The sequence below is a fragment of the Solanum dulcamara genome, chromosome 1 (genome assembly GCF_947179165.1).
Source record: "Solanum dulcamara chromosome 1, daSolDulc1.2, whole genome shotgun sequence".
Taxonomy (NCBI): domain Eukaryota; kingdom Viridiplantae; phylum Streptophyta; class Magnoliopsida; order Solanales; family Solanaceae; genus Solanum; species Solanum dulcamara.
In genome coordinates, this window is record NC_077237.1 from 8,736,290 (window position 1) to 8,748,617 (window position 12,328).

A 12,328-nucleotide genomic window follows, 5' to 3' on the forward strand; every position below is an offset into this window, starting at 1 on the left:
TTTCGAGATGTAATTATTAAGATACTATATTTTGAGTTATAATATGATTATTTAATTTTCAAGTGAACAGATTGTAAAAAAAATTAAAATATAATGTATTAAAAAATAATTTTTAAAAAAGTTATTAAATGTATACATGGTAATTCAGAATTACCATGTAATCAGGTGTCACGACCCCGACCCACCGTGATTGACATCCACTTTAATCCTCTGGCGGAAGAACCGTTACTACAATCTAACTAAGCAATATTAAGACCACACAGGCATCTAAATACTAGTTTAAAAAAACTGAGTCTCCATAAACTCAGTAATGTAACAAACCAAACATAACGTGCGGAAATTCAACTTCTAAAATGTGAAAGTCGTTGTACCAAAACTCTACTGACCAACGAGTCTAAATAAAAAGGTGATGCAACCCGAAAAATCATAAAATAAAATAAGAGTCTAAAAGATCTAAGTTCTGAAAGGACGGACCAAGACTGAGAAGAATTCACGGAAGCCTGAAAGAACTAGCTCACCTTTGAACTCTGAAATCAACGATCTCCTATTTGAGGTCTCTCAACAGCCACCTGATGATGTCCTCTACTCAACAAGGAAAGAGCAAGTGCATTATCAATACACAAAATAATGGTGTACTGATAGAATCACGCGGTTATTCCAGTAAGTGAAATATAAGAAAGTAACCACAAATGTAAGATCCCGCATGGTTTAAAGGTTGTAATACGTCATACTAGGGTAAAGTAGGGGAAAATGGCTTCGGAGGACCCTTTTTGTCTCAAAATTAATGACATATAATTGTATATATGAGTTAGGATAAATTCCTAAGTATTTGAAGTGTATTTGATGTGTTTTAGGGTCATAAGGGATCTCTAACACCAAGCCGAGTCTAAAGAATTTCTATCGGCTAAGATTTTGGATGAGTTCGTATAAGGGTCAACTTCAAACGACCATATCTCCTAGAATATAACGAATTGGGTGCCCCATGAATTATCAAATTAAAGGTATTTGAGTCTTCTTTCCAACGTCACCAAGATTGTATTTTTTGGAGTTTGGAGTCAAAAGTTATGATCATTTTACTATAGACTATCACTGCAGAAATTTCAGGCTTGGCGCTGCAGTGGAGCTCGACGCCACTATACCCCCCGAAACTAGTCTCTGAAGTTTGTCCCTTGGTGCGACACGCCACTATAGCATCATCAGGGTTTTAATCCCATTTTCTAAATTTTAGGGGCATTTTAGTCTTCTCTTATGTTTTAACCAAAAGTGGTGTCGTTTTGGAGGCTGAATCCTCCTATCTAAAGACCCTAGACCCTTCAAACCCCTCATTTCTTTCACTCTAACTTTTCCAACACAAATTCTCCCTTATCAAGTTCTTCTAAGGGCTTCAAGCCAAGATTAGATTTTCAAATTCAAGGCACTCAAGTCTCCTTTCTTCCTCAAGTATTCTTAAGGATTTGGTTTCCATCAAGGTATGTGGGTTTTCATCCATAGGTTTTTCCATCCATGGAGCCCAAATATTTTCTCAACTTAGTATTTCAATTTTAAATGATGAAATATTATGGGATTTTACATGATGGTTCCAAATCATAGATTATGGTATATATGTGTGTGTGTATATTGACTCTTAATTTCAAGTGATGAGTTTTTATGGATTTTCATACTACAATTTCAAATGTATAGATTCTTGAATATTTGAAGTTATTTATCTATATTGACTTATTTTGATTCTTATTTACATGGAATGGATGATTTATCAATGTTCTTATATGAAGGTTTGAAAGGTAGTTTTAAAGTCCATATGGTGGGTTGTTTTTAAAATGTTTGATTTGATACATTCATATCACTCTCATGCATACAACTATTCTTTAAATGTATTTGAAGATCTTTTTGAAATGAACCCACCTAGTTACTTATGATAAAGCAAAGTTGAAATGAAGTTTGACACCAAATGAATGTTTGACAATGTCTACAAATGAGTTTAAAAGTGCTCTTTGCAAATAAGTTTTGTGAATGATGATTCTATAATGTTCAAGCAAGTTAATGATAGGGTGAGTTAAGGCCCTAAAGATATTTCATGAATAAAGATATTTGATGATGAAAGGTCTACACTCACATCACATGAGACAAAGTTAAGTAGCTATTCTATGATTTTGTTCTTATGAAGAGTGGACGGGTAGTAGATATGGCCCCTCCAAAAGGATGATTGAGTTTATGATTTATGGTTTGTCTATTTCGTTGAGAGTTTACCTAGCACCGAGTGGAACTTGGGATAGGCATTCTCTCCCGTAGCAAAGGCAAGAGACCAGTAGAAAGATCCCATTATCCCATAACTACGTACCACCGTAGGAAAAAGAATCACCCGTTAGTAGAGGCTTGATTCCTTAAAAAGGATCACCCGTTAGTAGAGGCTTGATTCCTTAGAAAGGGTCACCCATTATTAAAGGCTTGATTCCTTAGAAAGGGTCACCCATTAGTAGAGGCTTGATTCCTTAAGTAGCTTAGTAAATCCACTTAGGCATATAGGAGTCTATCTTGGCAAGTAGTCTCCCGCTTTCCTCCGATGTATGGGTAAACATTGGGACTCCATGTTATGGCTCACATGGTTTATGTCGGTTAACGGTCGCTCTCACAAAGGTACAAGGTCCCCCTTCCAATGTTTAAGATATATTATATGATGTCTACTATGTCTATCACAAAGTAAAGTATGTGATCTCACAAAGCTAAAGATTTCTTTCAAAAGGTTTATGATATACTTATTTATGATTCATGGTATTTTACAAGTATATGGTTTCTCATAATGACTCATGGTTACCTCTATAATGTTTAAGTTTCTTTTATGATTCATGATGGTTTCTATATTTCATTGACTAAGCTTTATAACTCTAAAAGATATTTCAAATGATTCCAAGGTTTTAGCATGGTTCATTGCATCACCTTATTGCATAATGTTTTGCATTGCATGCTCACATACTTAGTACATTCAAACGTACTAACGCATACTTTTGCCTACATGATATCACCATGTAGGAACCGACATCTCTCCTCGACCTCCTCTACGTGGCTAGTTTGGATTAGTTTGAAGATTGCTTGTGGTGAGTTCATATGGTTTGGGAATAACATCCCTTTTATTTTAAGTTTATGTTATGTAGAACATTAAGACTTTTATTAAGGCATTCCTTGACACTTATTCTGAGGGTGAGCTAGGGACATGTCTGAGCCCCCGCCATGTCTATTAGTAGAGGTATGTTTGGACACAAATGGAAAAATATTTTTATTTCCGCTTATTATTATTTATCATTACCAATGAAATGCTTAATGAATGCTAAGAGGCTTGGGTGAGGTACCTCCGGGTGTCTTATTCGCCGTGTCACATCTAGGCCCTAGGTTTGGGTTGTGACAACAACACAGTAAGCACACATATACAGAAGACTTTATCACTTATCATCTCAAAAATAGTACATACACATATACACAGGTTAACAATCTCAATTTCAATTCCACAATCAAAGAATGGTTCTATCATGGAACCTACACTCAAACTATTAGTGTGTTGAACGTGACATTCGATTCAATAATGTGTCAAAATGTGACACCTGATCTAATGTTGTGTCAGAACGTGACATCCGATCCAATTATGTGTTGGAATGTGATACTCAATCCAATTTATGTGTCAGAATATTACACCCAATACAATCAACCATAATCACAATCACAATCACAATGAATAGTCTCACACAGTTACAACCATCAAGTAATAAGTTCATTGCTTGCAATTGATCACAAACAGTCATTTCATTTAGTTCATTTCATCTTTCCCTCTTCACATACGTACATGCATATAGTGGAGAAGTTAACAGGCATATATGATACATACAGAAAAATAAATCATCACCTACCTCGAAACCAAGCCTGAATGCTCTTACAAGACTTGAGCCTTCCATTTCCAGAGTCTTTCAGCTTATTCTTGGTCTAAAATAATTACACATATGCAAATGATCAATAAAATGACATAATTTACTCGGATTAAATCATAATACTAACCCTTATCCAATTTCATGATCCAACTACCCAACTAGGATTTTTCCATCATTAATTTCAAGTCAAAACCCTCCTCCCCCTCCCCGACAAGGATAGTTAGCAATGATTCTAAGTTCTAAGAATTAAAATACTGATTAGGGGAGTAATTGACTTACCCTTAGCGCAAGAATTCGTGGAAAACTCAAAGAAATAGCCCTAGGTCGCTTTTTCTCTCTCCAAGAACAAGGTTTGCAGAAAAATAACGTTTTGGGGACTTTTTTCATTTTTACTCGCAACTGGACCACTGTCCTGCCATAGAAGCCCCGCCCTGGTGGATTGCACGAAGACAGAGAGTAGGTATTTGAGTCCCAAACTCCCATTTTATAACACACTCTCAACCCATGACGTTCTAAATTCAACCCTTCACGCCAAGATCAATTATCGAAGTTCTAGTTGCCCGTATTCGATTTTGTAAAGCCATACATTCTCCTTATCATCTTGTCTATCAACTCAAATGATCAAACTCATAATTAAATCCCCCATCCATTACCAGATTACAGTAGACCTCACCTGACTCAGATTTCGTCCAAGTCTGGCCTAGACTCAAAATTCCCAAGTCACTACTCAGAAATTTTCTGGCTCAAATTCCTCCCTCATTGATTTATTCATAACTGCGGAAACATGTCGTCACATCAAGAGTCAATAACTAATTTTGTATTTAATATTCTTTATTTCTCAATCAGTTGAATTTCTTAGATATATTCCTTCCTGAAAATATTCTTTTTTTTAACCTCTCACGTCTTCTATTTCTTCTATGGCAATGAGTTTTCATCATTTTGGAAGAAATTATTGGCATTATCATGAAAAGTGAAAGATTCTTGTTGATACCGATTCAATATAGTGAAGATGAGATTGTAACGGTTTGCTATTCAGTAAGTTTGTTTTAGATTATATAAAAAAAATTAGTTGAAATAAAAAATTTAATATGTTTTTCTTTAAGAGAATCCTTTGATTATTCGTTAAGGTAATGAACTAATGTAAATATAGCATGAATTTTGTGATAATTTCGTATATTTGAGAATTAAACATGATGATACTTTCAAAAGTCCTATCACTAAAACAATTTTATGTCTAGTTAAATTTTGCAAAAAACAGTGGCTTGTATATATATTTGACATAATCATAGTATAAAATGTGTATTTTTTTGTCATTTAAAACTGTTCAAAATTGTCATTTATAATGATTGTTAATTTGGTATATGTTGAATAATAGTTATATGAATTTAATATAGTCTTTTGATATATGGGCTGATTAATATTTGTATACTTTACCTAAATCCCTTAATGGAAAGTTTAATTACTATACATCCCTCATTGTATCAAAATTACCCGATATCCCCTTTTTTCAACTTTTCTGATACATTAGATTTGTATCTGATACATCAATTATCCAATCAGTAATTAATGAAGATTATCTATTTATGGATAGTATCTTAATATAAGGGATGATTGGTTCTTCAAATCAATTAGTGATCTAATTAATGGGATTGATTTGGTTAAAAAAAGAACGGTTGTGCAGTTGAAGATTTAAGCCAAAAAAAACAGAGCATAAAAACAAACCAACTTTGTTTCCATTTTTTTTTCCAGTTTGGGTTATGTATCTGATAGATCAGTTATGTATATGATACATCAATTGTTAAAAAAAACAATTGGTATGTCCATGAAGATTCAAGCAAAAAAACATAGCGTCGTCTCGAATGGAAAAAACAGAGCATCAATTCATACCGAAGTTGATTTCAATTATTTTTCAACTTTTGCTGATACATAAGTTATGTATCTGATACATAACTTTAGCTATAGAATAGTTAATGCATATCAGCTATTTATGGATAAAAGATTGGCTCTTTATATCAATTACTGATCTATTAAAGAAGGCGACAGTTATGTAGATGAATTTTGAAGTCAAAAGTCAGAGCATCGACTACAAGGAAAACAACAGAGCATCAATTCAAAGCAAACTTCGCGTTTTATCAATTAATCGATATGAATATCCCGATACTACTGAGACATTCTAGAGTTTGGCAATCAGTTATTACTTATGAACAATACAAAAGTGATGGAGTCGTTGTCGGTGACAATGTATCTTACTCAAATTTAAAAGCAGCAATCGCTGCTGAATTGAGTGTGGATGAATCAGAGAAACAAATTGAAATCCGATACATAGTTGAAGGTAACTCGTCGCCAATATATATTCGTAATGATATGGGTGTTAATCTTTACATAGAGTTGAAGAAGAAAGAGCCTGGTTTCGTGAATTATCCCCTGTGCATATCAAGCTTTGATATAAAAAGATGTGAGATAAAATCATTCGACAGTACATCTGGAGCAATCGTTTGTGCCGAATCAAATGCGAATGAGTTCCATAATTTTGGTTTAGAAGAATCTGGTAAAGTTGCAAGTTGTTATATAGCAGAATTGGAGTTGATGAACTACATAGATGATACAAATGGTGCGGAAGTGAAGGAGAATCAATTCTATAAGGATAAAACAACTCTAGTTGATGTAATGGCCAAATACAAAATCAATAATGAATTTAATTTCAAGGATAAAAGATCCGACAGTAAAAGGTATGCGCATATTCTGCATTTGGAAATTTTGATGTTGGATAGTATCCAACAGTATGTATCAGATACATATTACTGTGTGTATCTGATACATTCTTAAAATAAAATAATTTTTCATGTCATGATACATCAAAACTCCATTTCTGCATTTGGAAATTTTGATGTTGGATAGTATCCAATAGTATGTATCAGATACATATTACTTTGTGTATCTGATACATTCTTAAAATAAAATAATTTTTCATGTCATGATACATCAAAACTCCATTTCTGCATTTGGAAATTTTGATGTTGGATAGTATCCAACAGTATGTATCAGATACATATTACTGTCTGTGCATGATACATTCTTAAAATAAAATAATTTTTCATGTCATGATACATCAAAACTACATTCATGTAACTCAGTTAAAAAATGATAATAATGCTGTCAGTATGTATCAGGTTCATAATACTCTATGTATCAGATGTTTTTTTTTAACAATACATACAAAGAAGCATGTATCAAGTACATGGGTTGACACACTTCCTATCAGTATGTCACTGTATTTGTTGATCTTATAAATGAAAAAATATTGATATGATACATGTCATTTTTTTTAATACAAATGCAGTTATGTGATAGTATGCCTTTCAAAAGGATGTTGTTGGAGAATGAAAGCTTCATGTTGGAAAAAAACGGATATATTCAAAGTTAGATATTTCAATAGTGAACATTCATGTGCACTGAGAGATAGGATTTTCAACAAAGTTCATGCTACAAAGGCTTTTGTTAGTGCATTCACAGCCCCTAAATTGGTTAATCATAAGAGAATTGTCACCCCTAATGATATACGAGAGGATATTAAATCAGTGTATGGAATTGATATTACCTATCAACAGGCATGGCGTTCAAAAGAGCATGCTTTGCAGATGTTAAGGGGAAAACCTGCTGATGGATATAGACAGCTGCCTGTATATATACATATTCTAAAAACCGTATATCCAAATTCGTACATAAGTATGCACAAGTCATCAACTGATGAATTCATGTATTTGTTCATAGCGTTAAGGCCCTTGATGAGAGGGTTTCAGTTTTGTCAACCAGTAGTTGTTGTTGACGGTGCACATCTTGATGGACCTTATAAAGGGACGTTTGTATCAGCTAGCACACTTGATGGGGCAGGTATTACTTTCTTATACTGTTTCTTATTGAATAATAGTGTGTCATCTCATTTTTCACGTTTGTTGTAATTCTGATGAATTCTAATAACTATTGTATCGCTATTATTAATTTATTAGGTTGCATATTGCCGTTGGCGTATGGTATTGTTGATACGGAAAATGATTCATCATGGACGTGGATTTTTCAGAATTTCAAGAATGCATTTGGAGAGAGGGACAATATATGTGTTGTATCAGATAGGAACGAAAGCATAATCAAGAGTGTAAGCATGGTATTTCCCAATGTTCCTCATTTTGCATGCATATGGCATATATGGAAAAATGTGTGTACTAAATACAGAAGGAGCAAAGCTGTACTAATTGACATCTTCTATTCAATGGCCAAGGCATACCGAAAAGATGAAGTCGATAAATTAATGGCCAAAGTTGAAAGAATCGATCAACGGGTGGCACAATATTTAAAAAATGCAGGATACGAAAAGTGGTCAAGGGTTCATGCCACTGTCAACAGGGGTATAATGATGACTTCTAACATCGCAGAATGTATCAATGGATGTCTTGTTGAAGCACGAGAGCTGCCTATAATTGACTTTTTGGAGCAAACGAGAATGTTATTTGGTTCTTGGAACTGCAAAAATAGAGAAATAGCATCTTATACAAAACATACTTTGGGTAGAAAATTCGAAGATATCCTAGTTTCAAACACGATCAAGTGTTCGAGAATGAAGGTACACGATACATACTTTCTGACGCATATATACTGATACATCAGTTCTGGTACATGATAGATACTTTCTGATACATATTTTCTGATACATATATATTGATACATCAGTTCTAATACATCATTTCTGTAATTGAATCATACTTTATGATACATATATGTGTTATTTATTTCTTGGTGGCTGATGATTCATCAGTTATGTATAACATGTGTTAATTAAATAATGAAACTTCAATTCTGATACATAAGTTCTACATTTGATACATAAGTTCTGATACATATATGTAAAGATTATTTTCCTTCAGTCTGATGATTAATCAGTTATGCATAAATTGTTCTAAATATATACTGATACATCAGTGTAGATACATTCTTAGTGTAGATGATACATAAGTACATTATTAGTGTAGATGATACATAAGTACTGACACATATAAACATAACATGTTTAAAATACATACTGATACATCAGTTCTGATACATCATTTCTGTAATTGATACGTACTTTCTGATACATATATGTGAAATTTATTTCTTGCTGGCTGTTGATTCATCTGATATGTATATCCTGTGATAATTATTACCCTTTAACATCAGTTCTGATACATAGTTGTGTATGTGAGGAAGCAGTACTGATACATAAATTTGAAATATAATTTCTGCAGGTTGTTGCTTCATCAGAGTATCTTTATTCTGTTTACGAATTAGGTATAAGATACATTGTGTGTCTAGAGAGAAAAACATGCACTTGTGGTAGATTTCAACTAGACGAGATACCATGTCCACATGCAATTGCAGTGTTGAAGAGCAAGAACATTACTGACCTGCACCCATATTGTTCTGATTACTACAAACCAGAGGCGTTGGCAAATACTTATGAATTACCAATGGTTCCAATGCCAGATAAGAAAGACTGGACTGCTCCGAAGGAAATTTTGGAAGAAATTGTGTTGCCGCCAATATACAAAAGGATGCCAGGAAGACCAAAGAAAGGAAAAAAAAAGTTCGCTAATGAGAAAATAACAAGTAGCACAAATTCTTGTGGACGTTGTGGCCACGAAGGCCACAACAGAAAGACTTGTAATTTCATTCCTAAATAGATATGATGTTTGTGGTATCTCGGTGTACATTCTAATTGAATCATAAAATAACATCTATTATTATAATTTATATTTGAGTTTGACACGTGACATAAATATAAAAATCTTTTAATGACAATTTTTTTATGTATCAAGATTAGAACATTTTATTGCTACAATTTTTTTTAAAATAAAATACAGGACGTCCATCGGTTCGCCATGACTTGGATTAATGACAAATCTCACATGATTTATTTTTTGGATCGTTATTTTCCCAAACATAAACATTCTTGCATTTTCGACAATCATAATTACACAAAAGTTGTTGGTGATACATAAGATCCTATTTGATATAGGTTGTAGATTATCATATGCAGTAAATCTTGATAAATATGAATCTGATACATAAACAAGATGTATCATATACTTTAAATCTTGAGACATAGAATTCTTATGCAAAAAATTAATGTATCAGAATCATTAAATATTGAGAAATGAGAATCTGATACATGTGCATGATGTATCCTAATAAAAAAAAACTTGATTCATGTATCAGAATTCACAAAATGTGACACTTATGAATATTATACTCGATACGTTTTGATACAGTATAATATAAAACATAAACTTAGAATTTATATTTCATTTTGACACCAGAGAAAAACATAGTAAATCTGAGGTATGGAAATATTAAAATATACTAAATCTGATACATTACAGTTTATGTATCAGATACATTGGAAGAATCAGAATCACCTAAAATGTTTACTATCAAAAAAAAATTATTGGACATCAATCAGTTCTCTTTGGTTTGGAGATATGTCTCTTCTTGGTTTTTTTGGATCGTCGTTATCGCTAACATAACCATCCATGGCCTTCTGACAACCATATCTCCATAAGAGTGCGGCATATCTTGAACGGAAGAATTCAGCGTTTAGTACGGTACTTGGAATAGAAATTCCATCACTAAGATATTCAGCAAACATGGCCAGGAAAACTCCACAATCCCTGCTAATAAAGGAATACAGGAATTTAAAAAAAGTAAAATTGACATATGAATGATTTAGGTATACATAGCCGATGTTAATACTCACAAGCTGCCACTTCCCTGTTGCGCAATTCCTTCAACATACTCAACTGCTAATGGGTGATGTGGTTCAAGCATATTACCGGTTGATTTGTCCTTGTATGAATCAAGAGACGACCAATCAGTACGTTCGTTGTTGTCAAAGAAACCACTGTCTTGCAGGTATGTTGGTAGCATTGCTGCTATCTTTTGGATCTCTTGGGAAGGGTTGCTACTTCTTCGTCTAGGCGATGAATCATACACACGTATCAACCTCTCTTTCAACACAACTACCGCAAGAACCCAATGAAAATCCATGTCGCAGTTTACTGTAATGTATATCTCATCTACCAAATGCCAGGGCAAACCGGCTGGTATTGAGAAACCTCTTATTATGTTCTTCACGGATCTCTCTTGATGAGCTGTAACAGTGGATCTTGCCATATCTTCTTGTGTAGAAATGTTAGGTGGAAGGTGATAGTAGCGTGTGTATGCATATTCGATGTAATTTTTGAAAATGCAATTTGTCGTTGTGTATCGATACTGATTGCTCAACTGCATCTTCGATTTCTTCCGAAGGTAGTAAAATATTACATCGATGTGCTGCACATTTTAAGAAAGTATTAGTTATATAACAACTAGCATCATATATCAGATTATGTATGTATCAGATACATTTATCTATCTATGTATCAGATACATTAATATGTATGTATCAGGTAGTTATTATGAGTTGTATCATATTATTTATGATGAAATTTTTACCTCATCGTTCCACCATCTGTCCGGCTGTGACATTAGGTAAAACCAGCTCTTATCTTTAGGAAATGCCACAACAAAGTCCATTTTTTCAAAGCCGAATGAAGAGCACTTAGATCTGTAATGATCCTCCTTCGAATTCCTGAATGGAAACTTGTAGTTTAATAACATAACAAATATAATACACAACTTGTATGGGTATAAGTTGAATATGTCATACTTACTTGTTGCCATGTGATTTTAGAAGTCCTTTATCTATCCATTGAGAGTAGTCTGTGACAAGCTCGGAAGGGGGTTGATAGCATATACCAAAACCTTCAAAAGGGTGTGTCTGATGCGTAACATCTGACAAATTTTCCTTTCCCTTTTCACTCGACCCAAAGTTTGAAAGATACGGCGACTGTAAGATCTTCGAAGGAATCCTGCTTCTTCGAGATGTTGTCTTTGCATCGTCAGACAATACATTAGCTTTTGATGGAAGAGTGGTTGGTAGCTGGCTATCGCGTAATAGACATTCATCCTGAACTTGCTCATGACTAACAGTTGTCAATGGCATGGCTGGTAATGGAAGTCCGTATATTAGAGCATCTATCACATCCAGAGTTTCGGTCGAAAATGGTGCTGAAGTATTAGATTCTGATGTGCTTGGTTTGATTTTTTCTTTTTCAATCTCCTCAACTTGCTCTTCTACTTTGGCAGATTTATCATCAGCTACTCTTCCATCTTTCTTTCCAGTGTTCTACACGTAATGTATAACGTCATTAAAAAAAATAATAATGTTGACTTTATCTCAGTAAAGAATCTGATACATTACCTGTAATGTATCAGAATCAGCAATAAGCTGATCAGTATCTGCTCTTTGTGGTTCCATTTGGTGTGCTGATACATCCTTGACG

General features: G+C 33.7%; 2 protein-coding genes across 2 annotated transcripts; one reads left to right on the forward strand and one right to left on the reverse strand.

Moving 5' to 3' along the window:
• The first annotated feature begins 8,177 nt into the window (after positions 1 to 8,177).
• LOC129886837 (uncharacterized) lies at positions 8,178 to 9,628 on the forward strand. The gene is made up of 2 exons (XM_055961707.1): positions 8,178 to 8,532; positions 9,194 to 9,628. Exons 1-2 carry the CDS (start codon positions 8,182 to 8,184, stop codon positions 9,626 to 9,628), a joined length of 786 nt encoding a protein of 261 aa, XP_055817682.1. The 5' UTR covers positions 8,178 to 8,181.
• A 761-nt stretch (positions 9,629 to 10,389) lies between these two features.
• On the reverse strand, positions 10,390 to 11,988 carry LOC129885578 (uncharacterized). The gene is made up of 4 exons (XM_055959907.1): positions 11,657 to 11,988; positions 11,439 to 11,574; positions 10,702 to 11,243; positions 10,390 to 10,615 (listed from the first exon to the last, which is right to left on the reverse strand). Exons 1-4 carry the CDS (start codon positions 11,986 to 11,988, stop codon positions 10,390 to 10,392), a joined length of 1,236 nt encoding a protein of 411 aa, XP_055815882.1.
• Positions 11,989 to 12,328: the final 340 nt, after the last annotated feature.